The sequence below is a fragment of the Sceloporus occidentalis genome, unplaced genomic scaffold (assembly GCF_023333645.1).
Source record: "Sceloporus occidentalis isolate IW3139 unplaced genomic scaffold, rSceOcc1.0.p SCAF_20, whole genome shotgun sequence".
Lineage (NCBI taxonomy): Eukaryota > Metazoa > Chordata > Lepidosauria > Squamata > Phrynosomatidae > Sceloporus > Sceloporus occidentalis.
Genome location: NW_028317000.1, coordinates 7,658,436 through 7,683,797, shown reverse-complemented (window position 1 = coordinate 7,683,797; position 25,362 = coordinate 7,658,436). Strand labels below are relative to the sequence as shown.

At 43.9% G+C, this 25,362-nt stretch overlaps 3 protein-coding genes across 3 annotated transcripts; all 3 read right to left on the bottom strand.

Annotated features, from left to right (window-relative positions):
* Window positions 1-161: 161 nt before the first annotated feature.
* LOC149301872 (protein S100-A4-like) lies at window positions 162-10,176 on the bottom strand. The gene is made up of 3 exons (XM_089483076.1): window positions 9,603-10,176; window positions 3,191-3,341; window positions 162-500 (listed from the first exon to the last, which is right to left on the bottom strand). Exons 2-3 carry the CDS (start codon window positions 3,329-3,331, stop codon window positions 336-338), a joined length of 306 nt encoding a protein of 101 aa, XP_089339202.1. The 5' UTR covers window positions 3,332-3,341; window positions 9,603-10,176; the 3' UTR covers window positions 162-335.
* A 1,139-nt stretch (window positions 10,177-11,315) lies between these two features.
* LOC149301871 (protein S100-A2-like) lies at window positions 11,316-14,585 on the bottom strand. The gene is made up of 2 exons (XM_089483603.1): window positions 14,439-14,585; window positions 11,316-11,594 (listed from the first exon to the last, which is right to left on the bottom strand). Exons 1-2 carry the CDS (start codon window positions 14,583-14,585, stop codon window positions 11,316-11,318), a joined length of 426 nt encoding a protein of 141 aa, XP_089339729.1.
* Window positions 14,586-19,254: 4,669 nt separating this feature from the next.
* Window positions 19,255-20,780, bottom strand: LOC149301870 (protein S100-A4-like). Its single transcript, XM_089483009.1, has 2 exons — window positions 20,640-20,780; window positions 19,255-19,419 (listed from the first exon to the last, which is right to left on the bottom strand). The coding sequence occupies exons 1-2, from the start codon at window positions 20,778-20,780 to the stop codon at window positions 19,255-19,257; spliced, it is 306 nt and encodes a 101-aa protein (XP_089339135.1).
* Between the last annotated feature and the right edge of the window lie 4,582 nt (window positions 20,781-25,362).

Here is a 25,362-nt window from a genome sequence, read left to right as displayed (position 1 = left end):
CTATACTTTTATTGATGCTGCCTAAAATTGCATTGGCCTTTTTAGTTGCCGCATTACACTGTTGACTCATGTTCAACATGAGTTGGACTCCTAGACTCCTTTGGGGCAGGGGAAGCCAGATAAGAAAAAGGCGTAACCAAATCTCTATTTTAAAACCATCTTTATTTTATTAGGGGCTGGGAGAGAGGAAATACAAAGACGCTGAACAATCCCCATTCTGCGGAGACCAATAAGGTTGCATGGAGCAAAGTAGGGGGAGATCCTCCAGGGATGAATCTCGGGTTTCCCTGCTTTTTCCACACAACACAAGGCTTTGAAAAAATTTCCACACTTTTTCACTTGCCCCGGGGCATCTTTTCCGGGAATCCCTGGAAGAAATCGTTGCAGGCCATAGCAATGCACGCCAGGAAGACAGCGTACTCTTGGAAGTCGACCTCGTTGTCTTTGTTGCTGTCCAGGTTATTCATGATCTTCTGGAACGTGGCTTCATCCTTCTTTTTCTGTCAAGGAAAAGAGTGGGTTGGTTCGGGTCAGAAGGGAGTTTTTGGAGAAAATTCATTTAGTCCATTTGTTAAGACTACAATCCCCAGCATCCCCTAACTCTCCTGCAGCCCAATATTGGGATTTATGGACCAAAACCTTTTATTGGAGATGCATCTCTGTAAATGGATGTACATAGGCAGGACTTAGCATTGAGCCATTTTGCAACGTCCATATCCAGTAGAAAGCGGCTATTAAATTACTAGATAGCAAAGCCGGTAAAATATCTGGCGCACATTGTGCACCAATGTGTATCGCACATTGGTCATAATATGAATTAATCCAATGCACATTAGGCATTTTTATCAATGTCTCAGTATGCGTCTTTGCAACTCACAAACAGGGTCTCTTAGCACCTCTGCTCCTTAGCTAAGTTGCATTAATTCAAAGGGGATATAGGATTCTGGCGGGCGTCTCCAGAAATCACTTTTCCAAGCTCTACATTAAATGTGTCTCTGTATATATATATATGTGTGTGTGTGTGTGTGTAGTAATATAATATATAATAACTATTATATTAGATATAATAGTTGTGTGTATATATATATATATATATATATATATGTGCATACTATGGGAATATATACACTATATACGTGTGTGTGTATGTATGTGTATATGTTTGTGTGTGTGTGTGTGTATACACACACACACACATATATATATACACACGCACAGTATTACTATATTATATTGATATAATATAATAATATAGTAATAATAGATTTTGCATATTTGTGGATGGATGGATGGGTGCAAGGAGAGCTATATTGCAGTATTTGTAAGTGATTTGGCGAAGTATAAATTCATTTCACATCTTATTATAATTATATTGGTAATTTCAGGAGGAAATTTTAAGAATCCTTTTTAAAAAGGACTTTTCCAAAGCTCTGAAAACAGCATTGCTATATATGAGCCGAAAACAAAGTTTGGGGTCTCAGTGCTATTGTTCCTGCCAAGCAGAGTAGATCCATTGAATCAATGGGATTTACCTGTCTTGATTTACTTTTTGGGAGCATACCAGAAAAATGGGCAGAAGCAGATTAACACATTTTATAGCCATAATAACCATTTAAACAGAGCGTAGGGGCGTATTAAGCAATTTAACTAGTCAAAGCAGGTTAAACACATTAAAAAGCATTTAAAGTCCCTTGCGTGAGTATTCTGAAATAAATTGTTTGGGCCCCGAAGTCTTTCATTATCAGCTATATTTTTATGGGATTCCTCTTTAATAATAATAATAAACGAATTTTATTTCTTTCCCGCTTCTTCTCAAGGCAGCATGCGATGTGTTAAAATGCAAATGCAAAATAGTGAGACGACAGGGAAGTCCGACACGTTTGGCAACTAATGTCTCCAAAGACTCAGTTTGCATAGAAAATGAATCACACTCCCACTGTTTGCAAATGACTTTTAAAGCCATTTAAAGCACTATTTCTTCTTCTTCATCATCACACCTCAACTCCCATCATCCCCAGACAAGATGGCAATCTAAAAATGTTGCTCGGATATTGGGCAGGTGAGTGCTTGCACCACATTAAGAGCGGACGGCGATGACCATTTGCATTTTGACATAAATCCCTTAGAAACTATGGATCTCACTGCTGCAGGAGGCAATGCCTATATCCATAGTGGAAAAATAATCCAGTTTGACCCCACTTTAACTATGGAATTATGGGAACTATAGCTTGTTATGGTTCCAGAGCGCTTTGATAGAGAAGTCTAAATATCTCACCAAACTATGAATCTCAGACTTCCATAGCCTTTAGCCATGGCAGTTAAAGCAGTGTCAAACTGGATTATTTCTGCAGTGCCGATGCAGCCAATGATGGCTAACCATGCAAACTAAAGAACCAAAAAGGAACATGGGGAGCACATATATGCAACATGAAAGACACAATTTCAAGATCAGGATCTAAATTTCTTTTAGAGGCAGGGCTTGAGAACAAAGGCCAGCAAATGGACTCTCTTGCATTATTCGTTTTTGGACAGCAGTGCTCCATCTGCTGGTTTGGCCAGATCTATAAGGCGCACGTCAACCCGTGTTTTCTATTCAGGGGCTCATAACTTTCTCGCTCACGCTTTGCAGTCATGCTGCAAATAAGTTCACAAGGCTATTTGGAAGAACGCTCCTTCTCCGTTGGTCTTTTTATACGGCCCACTCCTTGATGGGACGGGAACCGCACAAATGGGCAGCTGGCACTTCCAAGGGCATGGGATGCCAGCTGCAGCCATTACATAGGAGTTTATCACACGAAGGCGATTGGGAGTTTGTTCCGGAAAAGTCGCGTAATTACGCGGAACGGTTTCACACGACATTGCACCATTAAAGTGGTCACAAAGAAGCATTAACACACATCTTTTTACTTTTGGCATTTCAGCGACAAAGCATTCCCGATATCATTTTATTTGCACAATTGCGTGTGATGATCATTTGTGCAACGACTCGCCATTTTCGCTTTATTTGCGGGATGCTTTAAATGCACTTTAATCTCTCTTTAATGCCGAAATCAGCCCCAGTGTGATAAACTCCATAGAATCTTAGAGTCGGAAGAGACCCCAAGGGCCATCCAGTCCAACCCCATTCTGCCATGCAGGAACTCTCCGTCAAAGCATCCCCGACAGGTCAGGTCGCCCCTATTTCACTTACACCTACGAATCCAGGCAGCTCCTTCAAAATCAGCTCCTTCAGTTCGGACTTGTTGAGCTTGAACTTATCCCCTTCCTTGCCGGAATAGGTGTGGAAAGTGGCCACCATCACGTCCACAGCCTTCTCCAAAGGGCTTGCCATTTTCTTGAAGCTGTTGAAAAATGGACGGCGTCAGTGGCAAGACAGGCAAAAGAAAAAGCTCAAGAGCTGCAGAAGTTCATCTTAACACTTGCTGGCCCCCACATCCCAAAAGCAAACATAGACATTAAATAAGAATAGGAATTTACACCATAAACACCTGTATAGTGCATGTTATATACTGTTTGCGGTACTATATATATATATATATATATATATGAATATTTTCAAGCCGTGGATAAAAAATCCATGGATAAGGAGGGCCAACTGTGCTAATGTTAGTCCTAAACTGTAATTCCAATATCCCATGGAATGTAATGCTAGTAGTTGTGACACAAACAACTAGCGATGTTAAAACTATACCTTTAAATTACAGTATCATACGCACAACTTAGCTGTATTTACATACACACAGTGACGATTTGGTTGAAATGTGATGTTTTTAAAGGCAATTTTAAAAGAATAGAAATGTTACACATTTTCAAGTTTTTATTTTTTTAAAAAAATGCAAATTTTTGAATTTGAAATTTTAATTTTAATTTTTTTGGGGGGTCTCTCCTTTCTCCTCCCTCTGAGCTTTACTGCACTCCCACCATCTCTTAAGGCATTTTAAAGGGAAGTAGATGAATGCCACAGCCTGTCTCTGCTAAAAGATAGGTGTTCGAGTCACAGTGGTGTCACCCCCATTTAGGGTGTCACTTAGTGTGGTCCACACAAACATACCCCACACCCCACTAGTGACGCCACTAATGTTAGATTTGCTTTAGGGTTGCCATGTCAAATGACTTGAAGACACACAATGAGAACAACAACAACAGCACTACGAAAGACTTTCTGCCAGATGAAAACTGCTCGGCCATTTGCTGATCGGCAGGGGCATTTATTTCTAGGGGGGTGCGGACTGCATTGGATGACATCTCATAAGGGGTGTCTGTCTTCTGGTGTGGAGTTTATTGCTATGCCTCTTTGCAGGTAGACCAGGACTCCTAGAGACCGAAGGTCCTGGGGAGGACCCTATCCAACTACTCAGAAGTAGTAAAAAGGCTGGCTGGGAGGCTTTTGTCCACCCCATAGCAAACTCACGGAGACCTAGAATCATAGAGCTGGAAGAGACCCCAAGAGTTATCCAGTCCAACCCCATTCTGCCATGCAGGAACTCTCAATGAAAGCATCCCCGACAGATGGCCATCCAGCCTCTGTTTAAAGGCCTCCAAAAAAGAAGACTCCACCCCTCTTCCACTGTCGAACATCTCTTACTGTCAGGAAGTTCTTCGTAATGTTGAGATGGGATCTCTGTTCCTGTAGCTTGCATCCATTGCTCTGGGTCCTAGTCTCTGGAGCAGCAGAAAACAAGCTTGCTCCATCCTCAATATGATACCCATTCAAATGCTTAGACAGGGCTATCATATCATCTCTTAACCTTCTCTCCTCCAGATTAAACACACCCAGGTCCCCAAACCTTTCCTAGTATGTTTTCATGCTTTCCTTTCCAGACCCTTCACCATTTTGGTGGCCCTCCTCTGGACATGCTCCAATTTATCAACATCCTTTTAAAATTATGGTGCCAGAACTGGATGCAGTGTTATGCCAAGTGGGGCCTGACCAGAGCAGAATAGAGTGGCATATTATTTTCCTTGATCTAGACCAGTGATGGTGAACCTATGGCACGCATGCCAGAAGTGGCACTCAGAGCTCTCTCTGTGGGCACATGTGCCATTGCCCCAGCACAGAGTTTGCCAGAGTTTGTCACTAGAAAGCCAGAGGGACATGGCACTTTGCAATAAATAAGTGGGTTTTGGGTTGCAGTTTGGGCACTCGGCTTCGAAAAGGTTCACCATCACTGATCTAGACACTATACTTCTACTGATGCAGCATAGAATTGCATTGGTCCTTTCAGTTTCAGCTGCTGCATCACACTGTTGACTCATGTTCAACTTGTGGCCTACTAGGACCCCTAGATCCCTTTCACGTCTCCCATCACCAAATGGTGCCTAGAGCCCTTTGGGACTTGCAAACATGGCTGGAACAACCCTCACTTTCCACAACCCTGAGTTTCCACTCCTGAATTAAAAACCAACGTTTGGGTCCTTTCTCAGTTATAGCACTGTATTCCACTTTTGCTGCCATGGCAGCATCTTATAGGGATCCTAGGATTTGCAGTTTAGAGAGGGGCATTTAGAACTCTCAGCCAAAGCACTGTAGTGCCTTCCCAAACTACAGATCCCAAGAGCCTGTCATGCGCCGACAGCAATTAAAGCAGTTTCCAAGTTCTGTAATTGTCTAGTGCGAAAGAGATCTCTCCGTTACATCTCTCTCTTTCCTCTTACTCTCAGTGAATAAGATCATCACTCTCAGGTACTCACTCCATTAATTAACCTTCAGAGTAAATCCGCTAATTGCAATGGGAAGTGCTAAGGTTCAGAGGAGAGCTGGGCTTCCCTTGCTAATGACTGTGTCTGGATGTGCCTTCAAGTCACTTCTCGACATATGGCGACACTGTAAATCTCATAGGGTTTTCTAAGGCAAGGAATCCTCAGAGGTGGTTTTGCCAGTTCCTTCCTCTGAAATATCACCCACATCAGCTGGCATTCCTTGGCATTATGCAGTTCCTATCTTTGCAGAACCACCATGGAGAGGTCCCATTAGGGTTGGGGGAAATGGACTTATATTCAGATATTTGGCCTGCTCTTATTGGAAATGCATGAGCAACATTTGTTTTTTTAAATCCCTCCGGTTCCTTATTGCTGTAATGTTGGAACGTCATGAGAGCATTACAATGTGATTTTACTTTTGCTGCTGCTGCTGTTGTTGTTGTGGGCCTTCAAGTCGTTTTCTGTCTTATGGGGTTTTCGCGGCAAGATTTGTTCAGAGGAGGTTTGCCTTTGCCTTCCCCTGAGGCCGAGAACATGTGATGTACTTTGCGTACTAAAAATTGAAAAGCTAAAAAATATAAAAACGTCAGGAGTGGAAAAAACTGAATATTTGCAGAAGTGAAGTCGAAGGCTTTCATGGCCGGCATCCATAGATTTTTGTGGGTTTTTCGGGCCATGTGTCCATGTTCTAGAAGAGTTTGTTCCTGACGTTTCGCCAGCATCTGTGGCTGGCATCTTCAGAGAATGCTGGCATGGAAGAGAGTGGGGTGGGTCACAGTCTATCTATCTATCTATCTATCTATCTATCTATCTATCTATCTATCCAACTCTCTTCCATGCCAGCATTCACTGAAGATACCAGCCTCAGATGCCGGTGAAACGTCAGGAACAAACTCTTCTAGAACGTGGCCACATAGTCCCCAAGAACCCCACAAAAAGTCTATTTGCAGAAGTGTTTGTATATGTGCCTTGAAGTCAGCCACTGACTTGTGGCCACCCCATGAATTTAGTAGGGTTTTCTGAAGCAAGGGAGATGGTTTTGCAGTTCTTTCTCTGAAATACAGACCACAGCACCTGATTTTCATTGGCAGCCTCCTATCCAAATACTAAACCAGGGCTGATCCTTCATTGCTTCCAAGATCAGACGGGATCTGGTGCTTTATTTGCAGAAGTATTGTCCGATAAAAAGACTTCCATTTGGAAGCACTGGTCGGGAGAGACCCAATGAAAAACCAAAGGCGAGGAAAATGAGTTGTTTTGTTGTTTGTCTCTTTATTTGCTTTTATATATCTGTATAGCTTCCAGGCTGGGTTTGGAAGCTGCCAGCCAACGCCTAGTTTGGTCAGTTGGGAAAACAAGAGGAAACGGAGGAAACCCTGAGTCATAAATCTGCCTCGGATAGTATTGGACATCATTTGGCACTGAAGGAGAATAGCAAGTTCCTTCTTTTGGGGTATAATACCCAGAATCCACTGGCTATTTTTTATTGCAATGCCACTCTAACCATGATGGTTCAGGGAGAAGGATTCTGGGAACTACAGTTTGTTTGATTTTTTTAAAAAATTCCTCCAATTTCTGAAAAAAAGAGTTAAATCCCTTTGTGTTCTTGCACTGTTGTGACTCTCTTAGAAATGGAAATACACTCATCCCTCCATATTTGCTGCTTTGATATCTGCGGCTTTGATTAATATGTTCTCTCTAGGAATATCTAGGTCCTCCAGTGCAACTCTATGGTCAACTTTAACTAAAAGTAGCACTGAAAGACCTAGGATTCCCATAGAGAATCCTCTACTAGGCGTTTGTAGCTCCTCCAGCACAGTTCTATGGTCAGTGTCTGTCGGACGTTGACTATAGAGTTGCACTGGAGGACCTAGAGATTCCTAGAGAGGTCTCCTCTCAGGTAAAAACATGGTGTTTTGGTTATTTGCGGTTTTTCCATATTCACTGGGGTCCTCTGCCCCTAACCCTAGCAAATATGGAGGGACAACTGTACTCTCATTCAATAGACATGCATGTTTGAACCTGGGGCCTTTCAGGTGTTGTTGGACTCCAGGTCCCATCAGCCTTGGTCAACAGGTCCAGAGGTCAAAGTGATGGGAACTGTCGCTGGACAATGTCCGGAGGACCACGAGTTCATGCCTCCCGTTTTAGGTGCAACTGACCCATCCCTGATTTGCCACGTTGGCAAGATGGAGTGACGTTCTTCAGGCAGCACTATTGGGTGGGGCACAAGAGACCAAGGTAGGATTTGGTCTCTGAACAGTGCGGCAAGGCTTTTAAAAGTGTTAGCCCCAGTTGGGTAGAGAAGGAATGCTGTTGGGGTTTTATGCCAGCAGGGACCTAGGCTGGCATTGGGACTGGCATTGACGTTCACCCAAGTATTGACCAACTTGAGCAGCTGATGTATCTGTGTTTGCACGGAGGTTATCATCTTGGTCCATTTCTCTTATTTTTCTGTCCAAGTTTTAAAATGCTCCACACCACTCCACTTTTCCGCCAAGATGTACCCGACTATGATTCATTCCCCAAAGTATAAAACAAAGCATGCATTAGACACCAGCTTTGTGCAAAACAAATAAAGTCAATTTGAAACCCGGTGTGCATGCCAAACTCATCGGTGTTTGTGTTTAGGAGGGCTATGCCCGTTCCGCTAGAAATCCAAGACTGTGCAGAGTACTGCTTTTTGGAGAGAGAAAGCCCTGCCCATCCTTTAGCTGTTGGATAACAAATGCATGCGGCATGCCAGTCTTGTAATACAGATTGCGTCTCCCTTAACCGAAATTCTGAAATTTTCCAAAAACCGAAACTTATTTTTCATGCGTGGCTGAGACAGTGCCACCTCTGCTTTGTGATGGTTCAGAGTAGCCAGACTTTGTTTCATGCACACAGTTATTACAAACATTATATAAAATTATCTTCAGGTTATATATCTACGGTGTATTAGAAACATACATGAATTTCTCTGAAGATGCCAGCCACAGATGCTGGCGAAAGATCAGGAATAAACTCTTCTAGAACATGGCCACAGAGCCCCCCAAACCCATAAAAAACAATACATGGATTTTGCTTTTCGATTTGGATGCCATCTCCAAGATATCTCTTTATACATATATGCAATGACATGTATTCCAGTATAAGAAACATACATGAATTTTGCGTTTAGACTTGGGTCCCATCTCCAAGATATCTCTTTATATACATACAATACATGGAAAGACAGGTATTCCAATATCCAAAAAATAAAATAAAATGAATCAAATATCCTGAACATCTCTGGTCACAAACATTTTGGATAAGGGAGTTGTTTCGCTATGTCAATACATTGTTTAGAGAGGAGGGCATCCAGATAGACTTGAACCCCTGGTATCTCTCTTTTATCATGTCTGGTAAATGTTTAGGAACCAGGGTTCATGCACTAGATTGGATGGAAGGCATAAAAGTGGCACAGTTGTCACGCCAAATGTTTAACCACCAATGGAAGCACAAGCAGCAACCATCGGTAAGGAACCGATGGCCACATGAGACGCGCAATAACAGGGATGCTGTTTTGCTTTTGTTTGAAAGAGTTTCAAACTTTCAATGTTAATCGTGTAACGTTTTTCATCCTTTGAAATGTTTAATTGTTTTTCAGACTTGTCTTTTGCACATTTTATAGTGTTTTAGCTTGGACTGTTTTAGATTTTGAAGCCGCCTTGAGTCGCTCTACTGCGAGGAAGGCGGGATATAAATGAATATAATAATAATGGATTTTCAGATAATAGTGACAACGCATGTCCAGTTTCCAAATTAAGCATCACTGTTTTTCCCTCTTCTTCCGAGAAGTGCCCCCCTCGTTTCTACTTCCCCAAAACCTTTTTAAAAAGGAAAGAAACCAGGCATAGAAATAACAGAAATGGACTTACCGGAGCAACCGAAACAGGAAACCAAAGTATGAGAATAAAGGGCAGAATAAGAGGATGCTTAAGACCGGAGCCGTATTTAAAGCCTCCGCAAAGCTGGCCTTTTATTTTGGGATTTTCCAGGGCACACCCACCACTGAAAAAAGACCAATCCAAATCCCACCCGTTTTTGCAGGCCTCGCTTGGCACGAGGGTACAAAGGACCAGAGCTAGTTTTCTTTCCCTTTTCTCTCCCTCTGTCCAAATTCTTTGGCCAATACTTTCCAGCTGTTTGGCACAGAGGGAGGCCTCGAAATGCCAGCTGTGGCAAGACCATAGTAAAAGCACAGAGGCAGAAAAGGGCACAGTGAGGATGCAAGGGCCAAAGCTGGCATCAGAAGAAGGCACAGAGGCACGCTATAGCAGGCAAGAGGGCAAGAGGGTTTGCTTTTGTCTGAGCCTACAGGGAAGGGCACATTTCCACCATCCCTCCTCTCTCTCTCTCTCTCTCTCGAGTTTATTGAAAGCAAACTACTTTTGCATTTTGAACTCCGTTTGCAGCAATTGATATAATCTGAGGATACAGGGGAAAGCAGGAGGGAGAGAGAGAAACCGGGACATTTTAAAAGCAGCTGGAAAAGTGGGACAGCAGGGAGTGAATCAGGACTGTTACAGTGGGCTGGGGTTTGGTTCCAGGATCCTCCATGGATAACAAAATCCATGGATGCCCACGTCTCATTAAATACAATGGCATAGCAAAATGGTGTCCTTTATATAAAATGGAAACTCAAGGTTTGCTATTTTGGAATCTATACTTTTTGGGATATTTTCAAGGCGTGGGTGCTTGAAACCGTGGATAAAAAATCAGTGGATAAGGAGGGCCGAATGTACTACCAAGTCGGGACAGTTGGAAGGTGTGGAGGGCAGCTTACTAAGGTCTCCTGGGGACTAATGTAGATCTTAGCCTCCAACAGCTGACCACCCTGATCTGAAAGCGAGTCCTGTTTCAGGAGAAAAATACAGAAGACTGGGGCCATGGAAGGAAGCCATAAAGAGTTAGAAGCACCCGCTCTTCACCTGGTCACAGTTTTCCCTACCAAAATTATAGTAATTACTTCTAAATGTGCACCTACAATATAAATGTAGCATATGAGCATTCTGTGCAAATCTTGGTCTCCTTTTAGCCTTCCTTGGCATGCAGGGAGTGATGCACTTCCTTTCTTTTGGCAATGTGTAAACCCCGCTCCCCAATTCTGTATGTCATCCTAGTCATGTTGCTGTTGTTGTGTGCCTTTCTGACTTATGGGGACCCTAAAGCAAGCCTATCATGGGGTTGTCTTGGCAGGATTTGATCAAATGAGGTTTTCCAGTATCTTCCCCTGGTCACCTAGTGGGTTTCATGGCCCATCTGGGAATCGAACCCTAGTCTCCAAGAGTCGTAATCCAATGCTCAAACCACTATGCTTTGCTGGCTCTCCATCCTGGTCATAATCTGGGATTAAACATCAGAATTTCAAAATGTTCTGGCTTTTTTCTTAAGATTTGGTAGTGGGAGATTGAAGGGAATTGTGCAAAATGACACTACAGAAAAAGGATTCTGGGATGCATCCCACATGACGAAACCCCTGGAACATAGGAAGGGCAGAAAACACTGTCTATGGCTGATCACAGTCTCTTGATTTCTGGTCGCATGACGGTGGACCGTGTTAGCATGAACAATTCTTCCACCGTAGCCTTTTACTCTCCTTTTTCTTGAGGATCTTCGCTTAGGTCGACATTCTTCCCATCTCCATCTCTGCTTTCACTGTCGACCTCTGACAAAACAGGCACTATCTTGGGAGGTTGGCCGCCATCTTGGACTCGTGGCAAGACTGCAGGTCCGTCCCGGAAAAAGTCGTGGAAGAAGGTGCAAGCCGCCGCCACAAAGCGGATGAACTCCTCGAAGTCAACTTGGTTGTCCTTGTTCTTATCCAGTGATGCCATCAGTTTTTCGAGAGCCCCATCTTTAAGATGTAACTAGGAGCAGAGGAGGGAAAAGGTGGGAGAATGAGCTGTGAATGGATGGGCCTTTCAGAATGATTCTGCCCATTAGAATAAACATGCAATGTGTCACACTGGGTTAGAGATAAAGAGGTAATGCTTCTTGGCCAAGATTTTGCATCACTAAGTATAGTGTAAAAGTTCTGCAGGTGGAACTACACTAGGGCTCTCACCATCCCCAGGATTCACCATTTTGCTGTTCCTCTTTTCTCATAACTATTCAATTGTTATTTCAAGGTCTAGCCCTCTGCATCATTCCTCTTTTCTGATATCAGGGATGTTTTAGGCAGGTAGCTGAGAGGGTAACTTCCAATGCAGGACACTAGCCGTGACCATGTTTGGAGATCCTGCTGGGTCAACATGGGGGAAGCCAGGGCACTTAGCCAAGACCGGAATTTACACAGTACTTTCACTGATAGGAGTGATGATGATGATGATGATGATGATGATGATGATGATGATGATAATTTGTATTTATAGCCCTCCTCTCCCAAAAGGATCGAGGTGGCTTACAACAATAAAATACATCAACAACATATACAATTCATACATAAATAAAAATTACTTAACCCCCTTACCCCCTATTACAGTGTGCCCATGTCATACACGGGTGCATTTTATGTAGCTTCCAGCATACGCTGGAAGCCGCACTGGAAGGAAAGGAGCCGCACACCGGAAGAAAACAATGACGTGTGCTCCTGTTGCGTGCACCCCATGCGCAACTGCCGAGCCGCCGTGGGCATGAGCATCCTCAGTTTTTCCCTTATGCGGTGTGGGGACGGGGGGTCCGGAACAGATCCCCTGCGTAAGGGAAGGGACGACTGTATAAAGCTAACCTACGGCATTATGAAATACAGATTAAAATAAATTAAAACAGACGTAATTAAAAGGAGGCATCTTGAGGAAGACAAGGGCAAACCATATCAATATAATGGGACAGTCAGTCAGGGAAGGCCTGCTGGAAGACATCCATCTCGACAGCCTTCTTAAAGGCGTCAAGAGTAGTGATAAGACAGATCTCTTCCAGCAGGCCATTCCATAGTTTAGGAGCGGCAGGTGAGAAGGTCCTTGGGGTAACCGCAGCTTCTCTGATAGACCTGATGCTTAGACATGAACAGAAGTCCAAGATTACCTTCCACTGGGAGCAAGGCTCCTTTGTCCAGGGACATTCATGGTGATTGTCCGGCCATTTACAAACTTCTGTTCTTCCTTCCTGGAAACGTCACCTTAATCCTCAAACCTGCTCTAGGGGACATTTTGTCCTATAAGTATACCTGCTCAGGCACTACCAATTTGGTCTTGTTTTGAGGTTGGACAGTCACTCTGTGGGTATCTCACTCGACTCCTTAGCAACTGCTGAGCAACTTCATCTCACTGATTGGAACAGTGGAATCCCAGACCATTAGCCAAGATGGCTGAGGCTTCTGGGAGCTGAAGTCCAAAACACCTGGAGGGCCAGAGTTTGGGCATCACTGGATTGGAACCACTGCTATTGGAATCGGTACAGTATTACCCTATGCAACCCTGAAAGTCACTATCTGCTACCTCCTTTTATGTCATTAGTTCGTGTGTGTGTGTGTGTGAGTATCTTGGAGTGCCTGGTGATTCCCTTCGGTCTACAAATCTACCTTTGGATCTTGCATTCTGAAGTTCTGTTTCCCAAAACTGATACAGGAAAGTATTACACTGCCAGTTCCTCCTGCACTAGATGCAGGATGTAAACTTTAATAGGTGGATTTTATTACACACCTCTGTGCCCAGGCAAGAGGCATCCTGTACTCGAGCTGGGCTTATCATGTACTTTTGCAATGAATGGGAAAACCTATTCATTGAAAAAGTACAGAAGCCTGGATTGTGTATGGGATGCCTCCTGCCTTGGCATGGAGGTGTGCGATAAAATCCGCCTATTAAAGTTTACATCCTGCATCTAGTGCGGGAGAAAATGATGGCGTGATGATCTCCATACACAGGCTCAGTCCCTGCTTTCAGTTGCCCAAAGCCCTCTCAGCAGCTTTACTTGAGTCAATAAAATCCCCCCTTTTAAATATTGCTTGTGGGTGCCTTCTGGGACCCTAGCATTTTGGGTAACACGACGGCTGATGGAGTGCTGCGGCAATTGGAGAAGCATTGGGCTATGTCCCCATAGAAGTGACACTAAAGGTGTGTGTAGGATGCAGACTGCACTAGGTAACACATCAGAAGTAGGGCAGTCACACCTGTCCATCTGAAGACCCCACACCTCCAGCCCCGCCAGATCCAGAAGGGTAGGCAGCAGCAACACTCATCCCCATCACAGCAGAGATGGTCTACCTGGCACAAGGGGACAGCTGGGTTGTGTGCCTGGCAGTCTGGAGGTGAGACCATTAGTTACTGCACTGTGGTGACACCAACAGTAGTGGTGCTACTGTGTCTCTATAGCCAGACTGCATTAAATCTTAGACTTTAAGGGACTGTGTATACTGGCCTTAAAGGCTGGCATGGGAGCAGAGTCAGGGCGTAGCGTCCTCATGATGCACACCCTGCACCCACCACCATGGGCTGTGATGCGGCATGCCACATCGCATGGTGCGCGGTGTTATGGCGCTCCTTTGGGGCTGCGTCTGTGCCAAAGGAATGCCGTAAATGCCATGCCACAGCTATCATAAAGTTGCGGTACCACTTTTTGCAGCTCCTTTTTGTGCCCTGCAAAGGCCAGATGCATGTGGTTGCCGCAGCCCTGATCTGGCTGCAAAAGGGGTGGTCTGCACAGCCCCTGCATCATTTCCAGGTTGCATTGAGAACACTATACTCAAGATTTAAGTCTGGGACTGGGATACTTACCCGTTGAAGGCTCGGAAGTTCTTTTACCAATAGTTCCTTGAGCTGCGTTTTGCTGAGTGTGTGTCTGTCGCCTTCCTTCTTGCAGTAGCGCTGGAAAGTGCAGACCAGCACTCCAAGGGCTCTCTCCAGTGTATGGAGTTGCTCCATCACTCCACAAAAAAAATCCTCTGCAAGGCAAGGAAGGGAATGAGTGGTCAATATTGCCCAACCTGATGCTGTCCTGTAGAACGATAGTCCCCCATCATCCATAGCCAGCAGGGCCATTTGAGGACGATGGACTTGTAATGTTGTCCATCTTGCAAGCACCAGTTTTGGATAGATGAATGGATAAGCTTGTCATTTAAAAAATGTATTTATTTATATTTTTTGTGGGTTTTTCAGTCCATGTTCTAGAAGTATTTATTCCTGACGTTTCGCCAGCATCTGTGGCTGGTATCTTTTCTGAAGATGCCAGCCACAGATGCTGGTGAAACATCAGGAATAAACTGTTCTAGAACATGGCCGCGTAGCCGAAAAACCCACAAAAAACTATGGATGCCGGCCATGAAAGCCTTCGACTTCACATTGTATTTATTTACTTTATTGACTTTATTTATATGCTGCCTTTCTCCCAGGATGTGACCCAAGGCAGCTTCTGGAACAACAAATTCAAAACATCTACAAAAAGTTTTTAAACCAATTTAAAGTCACCACATTAAAACTCCATAAAAGCGATTAAATCTGTTTCCTTATGAAGAGCTTTGAATGCCGGTTGTTCTAGCAGTGGTCCCAAGGGAAAACATTTTAACTTTTGCATGATTTTTAATCAGTTTATTTAAATAAATAATAAATAAAGTAATGAAGACATTAAACAACATCAATAAAACATGGGAAGATAGTCTTCCTATCCATATATCCCAGTTTTATGGCTCACAGAGGGCTAGACCTTGGATCTCCCAAATCTTAGTCCAGCACTCTATCCATTACACCACATGACACAATAAATTGTCCCACCACACTGTCCCTCAATATAAATGCCCATATATTCACACTGTTTGGGAAGGTTCCTTTTATGTGGAGTCTCCTTCCTTGGAGGTTTTTAAACAGAGGCTGGATGGCTGTCTGTCTGGGATGCTTTGATTGAGAGTTCCTGCATGGCAGAATGGGGTTGGACTGGATGGCCCTTGCGGTCTCTTCCAAGTCTACGATGTGATTCTATGTATTCCACCACTCATTATTCCTCCTAGAATTGCTAGTTCGGGATTTTCCAAACCCCTGAGGTTTTAAAGCCAAAACCTGAGACCTAGGGATGGCCTCTAGTCATATCATTAAGTGTTATCCATCACATTCCATCCATGGTTGCTTCACAGCTTATCATTCAAAGACACATGCAGAGAGAAAGAGTACATTTTCATGTTTGGACATGAAGACAGAAATATTAAGAAGCTGTTTCTCAGATCAAGGAAATATTAGTGGACTATTCCTTTTTACTTAGGGCCTTATCGCATGAGAAAGGAAATCTGAAACGGAACGGGAGAGTACCAGCTTTTCTCTGTGCCTCTCGGCATGATGTTGTATCTCTTTCCCTAGGAAGACCATCGTAAAAGTGTGCCTTTTGCCAAAAGGGTTTTTCCAGTGCATCAAAAGACATGGCTTTACAACCATCCTTTGAAAGAAGTGATACGATGTCATGCAGAGAGGGATGCAGAAAGCCGGTAGTCTCCCTTTCCAGTTTGGATTTCTTTTCTCATGCGATAAGGCCCTTACTATGAGTCTATGATTCTGTACTTAAGGAGACAAGATAAGGAACTTTTAATCTAGCTTAGTCGCTTCTAGCTAGAAACAGGAGACACAGCAGAGCAGGGGGTGAGCCCTGACACTGCAACAACTAGTAAGGAAAAGGAAGGTAACTACATCCATAGACCCCTTGGAGACTCTTTGCAAGGTGCGGCAAGAAATAGAGTTTTCCAAATTGTAACAAGTTACTTTTTTACCAGGTGAAGTGGCACACAGTCCTTTTTTCTTGCCCAGAGCTTAGTCCACCAAATCTGGCGAATTTGTACCCTCATCTCCAGCCTAGAGATGACCGCCGAAAACTGGAGACTCAGGACAAGGCCCTGATATCTGGCAATCCTAATTCCTCTGCTCCCTGTTTCTAGGAGTTGGAATCTTAAAAAGGAAAATTTCCAACCACTGGCTATTCTGTGCACTGGGTGCAAGAACCCAACCAAATCAGTGTCCCCCAGTTAGAATCATAGAATAAGAGAGTTGGAAGAGACCCCAAAGAACATCCAGTCCGACCCCATTCTGCCATGCAGGAACTCTCAGTCAAAGCATCCCCAACAGATGGCCATTCAGTTCTGCTTAAAGACCTCCAAAGAAGGAGACTGCAAGAGAAAACTTTTTGACATGCAAAGACATGACAACAAGGCCCACAAAAGCAGCAGCCAAAAATATTGACAACTTTCTCCCTCCCCCCGAAAGGATAGAGACATACCAAGTGAAAAGCACCTGTTTTTAAGGATCGTCCTGGAAGTGAATTATCGGGGAAGGTAGGCGCCCGAATGAAATGCCTCCCAACCTGTTGCTTCAGAAGCGCCTGCCTTCACATTCCAGCCCCATTTCCAATCCCTGCTCTTTGACAGCAAGGCCCAAGGGAATGGAGGCGACCCACCCATCACTTGCATCACAGCCGATCCAGATTCACACCCACTTTTGCTTCAGTTGTTGAAAATCTCCCTCTGCTGCACCCTCAAAATGAAAGGCTGATATATAAGCATTCTTCAGTCTTGAATGTAGTGGTTGTTGTTTTGAGCTTTTAAGTCACTTCCAGCTTATGGCGACCCTAAGACAAAACTTGTCATGGGTCTTTCTGGGGCTGAGAGTATGTGACTCTTCCAAGGTCACCCAGTGGGTTTTCATGGCTGAACCCTGGTCTCCAGAGTCATAGGTCACCATAAATCAGAAACAATTTGGAGGCCCATGACGACAGCAATACTGCATAAGACAGAAAATGGTTGTGGAGAAAGTCATAAAATCCAAATTAGATATGAACTATATTGTGGTTTTCTTGGCAAGATCTGATCAGAAGAGGTTTGCCATTGCCTTCCCCTGAGGCTGAGAGAACATGACTTGCCCAATGTTGCTCAGTGAGTTTTATGGCTGAACCGGGAATTGATCCCTGGTCTCCAGGGTTGCATCGAACCCTGGTCTCCAGGGTCCTGGTCACCGTAAATCAGAAACAGTTTGGAGGCCCATGACAACAGCAATACTTAGTTCTCAGAAAGTCATAAAATACAAATTAGATATGAAATATATTGCAGTGGAGCATTTTCTTGGCAAGATCTGTTCATAAGAGGTTTGTCATTGTCGTCCTCTGAGGCTGAGAGAGTGTGACTTGCCTAAGGTCACCCAATGGGTTTCATAGCTGAGCTGGGAATCGAACCCTGGTCTCCAGAGTTGCAGTTCAACACTCAACACAAATGCTTTCTTTGACCGAAGTCCTGTTGAACTCAGCAATAGTGTGGGAACGGTGCAGCCCTCCAGACGTTTAACTGTAACTCCCAGCTGTGCTGGCCAGGGCTTCTGGGAGTTGCAGTACAGCAACATCTGGAAGCTTCACAGTCCCCACCTCTGCTTATGTGACACTGCTTAGAAAAGCACAAGCCGGAAGGGCTTGAAAAGAGGAGACATGAGTCAGATCTGTTGTAAATTTCTCCTGGATCCTGGGGAAACTGGATTGGCTGCCATTGGGGCTGGACTTTGGAAACCAATCTGGGCGATTACATAAAAAGACAAAAAGGGGTGGAAAAGTTATGGAAAATGTGAGCAAGGCCTTAGCTTCTTTTATCTGAGAGTAGGAAAATAGCCGCGTGGTTTCTCCGTGGGCGTCTTGTGTCAGTCTCTTGACTGGGAGAAGCCCTGAATGGAAGAAAGCTAGTAGCCGATTTCGTTTTTAGAGGCCGATTCTCTAGCCAACCCAAAGCCAGCAAGACATTTAACGTGGAGAGGAAAAAATGAGGAAATTTAAAATTTTAATTTCGCCCTATGGTCTGTTGATCTGCGAAGGAAGAGAGGAAGAAGCACAATTGAACCCCGGTCGCTAGAGTCGTAGCCTAAGACTCAAACTACTACATCACACCCGATGCGTTAACTGCCTGCATACTACTTTTGCACTTAGAACTGTTTGCAGCAATGGAAGTAAGCTGGGGACAAAAGGGGAAAGTGAGAGGAGGAGACAGAAACGGGGACATACCTTCAAATATTTAAACAGGGTGATCATATCACCTCTTAACCTTCTCTTCTCCAGGCTAAACATCCCCAGCTCCCTCAGTCGTTCCTCATAGAGCATGGTTTCCAGACCCTTCACCATTTTAGTCGCCCTCCTTTGGACACGCTCCAGTTTCTCCACATCCTTTTAAAACTGTGGTGCCCAGAACTGGGGCCTGACTAGAGCAGAACAGAGTGGCACTATTACTTCCCTTGATCTAGACACTATATTTCTATTGATGCAGCTTAGCGCATTGGCCTTTTTAGCTGCTGCATTGCACTGTTGGCTTATGTTCAACTTGTGGTCTACTTGGATTCCTAGATCCCTTTCACACGTAGTTTCATTCAGCCAGGTATCCCCCATCCTATATCTGTGCATTTCATTTTTCCACCCTAAGTGCAGTACCTTACATTTCTCCGTGTTGAAATTCATTTTGTTAGCTTTGGCCCAGCTAGTAGTAGTACACACACAGCATTATTCTGAACATTTTTATTTCTGCATAACAAGAAGATCCATGAAGCCGGGGAAGATCCAGTCAAAGAGGCAAAGGGATGAGAAACGCCGGTCTCATCTCTTCCGGTTATTCTCATCAGCGCACTCCTGGAAGAATTCATTGCACAAGTTTGCTGTGAGAGCTAAAAAAACGGCATACTCTTGAAAATCCAGTTCTTCATCTTTGTTACCATCTAGTTTCTTCATCAAGTTCTCAAACCCGGTTTCGTGGATCTTCCCCTACAGGGAAGCAAAAGGCAGATGCAAAATTGAAGGAAAGCTCAACATATTTCCCCACAAGGTTTTAATCTGGACCCTGGGGTAGCATATTAAAATTGTTGAAATTATGACGGCGAGTGAGATTGGTCCAAAACTAGTTTTGTACCAATGCAATCTGAACTAAAAGTATGCAAAAACCAGGTCTAGGCGTTGTCTTTCTGGGAATGGCCACACATTAAGGAAATGGGCTGAAATTCAGTATGGCACTTATAGTTACAAAAATGGACTGGCATCGATAGGAAATAACATTAAGCCATTCTGCAATGTTCTGTATTCAGAATGAGGCTGCTGTGATGTTATTAGGTAAGGGATTTGTTCAAGGGACCACTTTCTGAACGTGAGAGAGCATGATGTCTAAGGTCATGGCCAAGCAGTGATTTGAACCCTGGCCTCCAGACCCATAGTCCAACACTCTAACCTCTACACCATGCTGCCTCTCCTTTGCAGTGACACACATCTTCATAATTCACTACAAAGGTTTTGTAGATCCTCCGCTACATACATTAGTCTGCATAAAGTTACACAATGTAGGCTGCATCCATGTTGCAGAAATAATCCAGTTTTGACTAAAATGGTGAAGGGTCTGGAAACCATAAAGCCCTATGAGGAAAGACTTAGAGAGATGGGTATGTTTAGCCTGGAGAAGAGAGGCTTAAGAGGTGATATGATAGCCCTGTTTAAATACTTGAAGGGATGTCATATTGAGGAGGGAGAAAGCTTGTTTTCTGCTGCTCCAGAGAACAGGACCTGGAACAATGGATGCAAGCTACTGGAAAAGAGATTCAATCTCAGCTTTAAATCCTATTTGCCTTCCTGTGATAAGAGTTCAAGTTCATCTTATTCCCCTACTCTTTGGTGCTTGAGGATGGAGCAAGCTTGTTTTCTACTGCTCCAGAGAATAGGACTTGGAACAATGGATGCCAGGTACAAGAAAAGAGATTCCACCTCAACATTAGGAGGAACCTCTTGATGGTGAGAGCTGTTCGCCAGTGGAACGCTCTCCATTGGAGATTGGTGGAGTCTCCTTCTTGGAGGTTTTCAAACAGAGGCTGGATGGCCATCTGTTGGGGGTGCCTACATTGTGTATTCCTGCATGGCAGGGGACTGGACTGGATGGCCCTTGGGATCTCTTCTAACTCTATAATTCTATGATTCTATGATTTCCCTTCTTGTGACCTCACCCTGATGAAGGTGGGCAGCTCATGGAGAAGTAACTCCCTCATCTCAGCCTTGTTGAGTTTCAAGGGGTCTCCTTCCTTGGCGGAATATTTGTGGAAAGTGTTTACCATAACACTCAGGGCCTCTTCGAGGGGAGCTTGCATCGTGGCACCTAAAAGAAATGGAGAGAGGAGGAGAATTAGAACTCGGTCCCCGAGGAAGGAAACAAGTCATGCTGTGAGATGCTTTAGGTTTTGTTCACACATTTGACATGTGAATACCATTTCCAATGCATAGGACTGGCAGTTCAAGATTGTCCCAGCAACCCTGAGGTTTTTGGTCCAAGGCTGCATTCACATTGCAGAAATAATCCAATTTGATACCACTTTAACTGTCATGGTTCAATGCTATGGCATTCTGGGATCTGTGAGCTATTTGAGTCTGCACTATCAGAGAGCTCTGCTGCCACAACAAACGACGAACCCCAGGATTCCATCGGATGGAGCCATGACAGTTAGAGCAGTTTTGAACTGCATTAATTCTGTAGTGTGGCAGCAGCCTAAGTAAATACATCAGTGATTCCCAAACTGATGTTTTGGACTTCAACTCCAAGAAGCCCCAGCCAGGTTGGCCAATAGTAAAGAATTCTGGGAAATGAAGTCCAAAACATCTGGAGGACCAAAGTCTGGGAACCACTGAAATACACAAACCATGACCTGGAGAGTTTGCATGCTGCAGCAACAAGTGAATGAAATCTTGTAAATGGTAGCAAGTCGAGAGAGTGATTTTTTACACACCTTTCCTCTTATCTGTAGCGGAGCCTCTCCGACTCCAAACTGGGGGATTCGCATCCAAGTCTCCAGCCTGGAGGTCTTCTGAAAAACGGAGACTCGGAGACCCTGATATTTAGCAACTCTAAAGCCCTAAAGTCATAAGCCCTTACTCAAAACCCACCTTTTCCCTACAAATGCTGCATCTTTGGCTGTTGTTGCAACAAGTATTTTCTGCCGGGTGAAAATCCGGAAATGCCAGTTACGGAGCTGGACTGAAGTCTCTTGCAGCTAAAAAAGCGCACCTTGTTTTGGGGATCCCACCTCCCAAAGATAGTTTGAGATCCAAATTTCCAAAAGTGGTGGGGCAAAAAGGACGGGAAAAGACTCACCCACTTAGGCAACGATACGGAAGAAGAAGAAGGAGATAAAGGCAGCCAACTCTTTTTGTATACACCCAGCTGTTCCTTCGTCGTATCTGTTTCTACAGATGCTTGTTCCTCCAGCTTCGTTCTGCACCAGGATTTTTTGGCTGCAAGCCATCTCTTGGCTCCCAACTGGTTCTGAGTTCGAGTTTCGCCTCGCCTTGGCCTGACGCATTTCCCCCAAGGAAGGAGTTTATCACACGAAGGAGGTCGGGAGTTTATCCTGTGAATATCCTGGAAAAAATTGCGTAATTACGCGAAACGATTTCACGTGACATTGTGCAAAACCCGCCATTAAAGTGGTCACAAAGAAGCATTAATGTGCATCTTTGGACTTTCAGGATTTCAGCAACAGCGCATTTCCGACATCACTTGATTTGCGCGATTGCGTGTGATAATCATTTGCACAATTACTCGCCATTTTCACGTTATTTGCAGGATGATTTAAATGCGCTTTAATCTCTCTTTAGTGCTGAAATTAGCCCCAGTGTGATAAACTCCGAAGTCTAGAGAAGACTTGTATTTTAGCTTTCTGCTGTTAGATCACTTCCATGTGAACACAGCCATTCTTAACCTGAATGTACAGAGATCTTGCAGCACCATTGAGGCTGACTGAACGAAGGAAGTTGGCAGCATGAGCTTTCCTAGACTTCAGTCTACTTCCTCAGATGCATTTCTGAAGTCCTGCTGCCAACTTCTTTCTTTCAGTGAGTCTCAAAGGTGCTACAAGATCTCTCTACATACTGACTCCACGGACAAACATGGCTATATCTTTGAATTTTACTCTTAACCTGTGTTTGTTAGTGGTCGGTTATAGACAAAATTAAGGTGTGATTTTTCCAGAGCCATTTGGATTACAGCTCCCAGAATCCCCCACTGGGTTGACTGATTCTGGGAGCTGCAATCCAAAAAAGAAACTCTCCCTAACTCTGCATTTGTCCCCTCCGTCCCCAAACCACTTATGAAATAACAAACCAGATTTTTCAGTTTAGCTTATCCAGGGATCTCGTAATTCTACTGCTAAACCCACCTGCATGGAAAGCGCTGCACATGTGAGAACATGGACAGAGTGTGCTGAATTTTTCCTGAGACCTGATTTCTTGATCGAGGCCCCATTCCCACTTACATTTAAACCGGTTTGCGATTTGTCTTCGCTCCATGTCGGTGAATCGATTCCAAAAGGTCCGTCATTCCCACTATGAAAGCGGATCTTTTCATTATCCCCTTGTAATCGCTTCTTTTTTGGCACGATTGTCATCCCCACTACTTTGCGCTGCTTCAAAATGTATGTCAATCATTTGTGCGTCATTCGTGATGTAAGCGGCAACCCGGCTTGGGACTCTCTCTCTCTCTCTCTCTCTCTATATATATATATATGATTTAGTGGTTTTGCAACTACTTGCCTCACTGAGCTGCTGATCGCCCGGCTTGCAGCCCAAGTAATTGCAAGTAGTTGCAAAATCAGTGAATCAAATCTTCTAGCAATTTGTTTGTAAAAATCATGCATCCATAGGTCACACACCACAAGCACAAAAGCAGTGCTGAGAGAGTGTACAGTATATCTACCAAAAACTGAGGTGGGATGATAAACACCCTTCTGCCATTCCAGAATGATGTGATTCAGATCCGTTGTTACCCACTTGCTGAACGCGTTTCGGAGTTGATTCTTTTCAAAAGAACCACCAAAGAACTAGTGTCAGGAAAGAGCAGGTTTTCAACATTTGCCTCACTTTGTTACGATTGAAACCGATCGCAGTAGGATCGGAACTGGTTTCAAACAGGAACGACAGTCATATAACCCGATCAGTGATTCGCTTTAAATCATACTGGGAATGTGGCCTAAGACTGGTTCCTCCAACGAAAAGCACCTCTCTCAGACTTGTCAGGATGGGCGAGAATGAGCGTTAGCCATTGATCCCAAACTCTTTCCCGCCAATATGTAGAGAGATATAACGCCTTTGAGACTCAGTGAAATAAAGAAGTTGGCAGCTGAAGTGAGTCTCAAAGGTGCTGCAAGATCTCTCTACATACTGATCCTACAGACTAACATGGCTATATCTTTGCATTTTATATCTTTCAGTTTGTCTCCAAGGTGCTCTAAGATCTCTCTATATACTGACTCTACAGACTGACATGGCTATATCTTTGAATTCTTTTCCACCAGTTATCTAGGGACACAAGTCCTGTCTTCCAAGTTTTAGTCGCTTCAAGTCAGGATATTTGATGGGCATGACATTGGTACCTGTGACCTGTCTTCCAATGCAACCCAGAAGTCACCCATTCACTTCAACCCTTTCTTTTGGCTGACTACCAACACACCACTTCTCTGATATGAACAAGCCCAGGCCGACCTGGATGCAAGGGCTAATTTAGCTGTCAAGTTAAAACCTGCCTGACAGATGTTTGGAAGAAACACACCCAGGCATCTGAAATATTCTCTGATTACTCTTTTTTACCAAACAAAAAAAAATTAGACAGTTCATTCTCTTTGATATGGCCCCTTGCAATTTCCTCCAGATGCTCTGGAGTGAAATCTCATTTAATAACCAGGTTTGGAGGCTAGACTTCAAACAGTCCCTTGGTTATTTTCTCCTCTCTGGCTCATCCAGCTCAACGTACTCATTACCTTCTTCCATCTCAGAATCGTCTCATCTTTTCCAAGAGATCAGATCTAAGGCCCACCGGCCTTTGCTTGGTTCACATTTCAGACATTGCAAGATGAAAGCCAGGATGCATGTGGCCAAGCCGCATCAGAGCATGGTCAAGAGGGCAAAAGTTATGAATGAGGAAGAGGATGCAAGTGAGTAGAAGCTGCAGCAGTTTGCTTTTGCCTATGTCTACTGGGAAGTAGGGTTTGAGTGTTGGGCTATGATTCAGACCAGGGTTTGAATCCTGGCTCAATAATAATAATAATAATAATAATAATAATAATATGATGCACTTCCTCAGAAGGTGATAGAGTCTCCTTCCTTGGAGGTCTTTAAACAGAGGCTGGATGGCCATCTGTCAGGGATGCTTTGATTTGGATTTCCTGCATGGCAGGGGTTTGGACTGGATGGCCCTAGTGGTCTCTTCCAACTCTACGATTCTATGATTCTAAGATACCCATTCCCTTCTCCTTTTGTGTCATGTCTTTTTAGATTGTAAGGGCAGGGAACTATCCAATTAATAATAATAATAATAATAATTGTAAGCTGCTCTGAGAGCCTTTAGGGCTGAAGGGTATAAATACCGTTAATAATAATAATAATAATAATAATAATAATAATAATAATATAAGAACCCACTGGGTAACCTTGGGTAAGTCACACTCTCTCAGCCTCAGACGAAAGCAATGGCAAACGTCCTCTAAGAAATCTTGCAACAACAACAACTCGAAAGCACACAACAACAGCAACTGGGAAGGTCCAGATTAAACTTCCCCCCCTCTGCTTGAACTGAGATAATAAACTACAAACTACTTCTATACTTTGAACTTAGTTTGCAGCAACTAAAATAAGCTTAAGACAAAGGGGGAAGTGAAAAGAAGAGAGAGAGAGAGAAACTGGGTC

Coding starts and splice junctions, on each gene's coding strand:
- LOC149301872 (XM_089483076.1), bottom strand. CDS start 3,331: ATGGCAAGCCCTTTGGAGAAGGCTGTGGACGTGATGGTGGCCACTTTC. Junction 501..3,190: donor AGCTGCCTGGATTCGTAGGT/GTAAGTGAAATA, acceptor TTTCCTTGACAG/AAAAAGAAGGATGAAGCCAC.
- LOC149301871 (XM_089483603.1), bottom strand. CDS start 14,585: ATGGAGCAACTCCATACACTGGAGAGAGCCCTTGGAGTGCTGGTCTGC. Junction 11,595..14,438: donor AACTTCCGAGCCTTCAACGG/GTAAGTATCCCA, acceptor CTCTGCTCCTAG/TTACATCTTAAAGATGGGGC.
- LOC149301870 (XM_089483009.1), bottom strand. CDS start 20,780: ATGCAAGCTCCCCTCGAAGAGGCCCTGAGTGTTATGGTAAACACTTTC. Junction 19,420..20,639: donor AGCTGCCCACCTTCATCAGG/GTGAGGTCACAA, acceptor GCTTCCCTGTAG/GGGAAGATCCACGAAACCGG.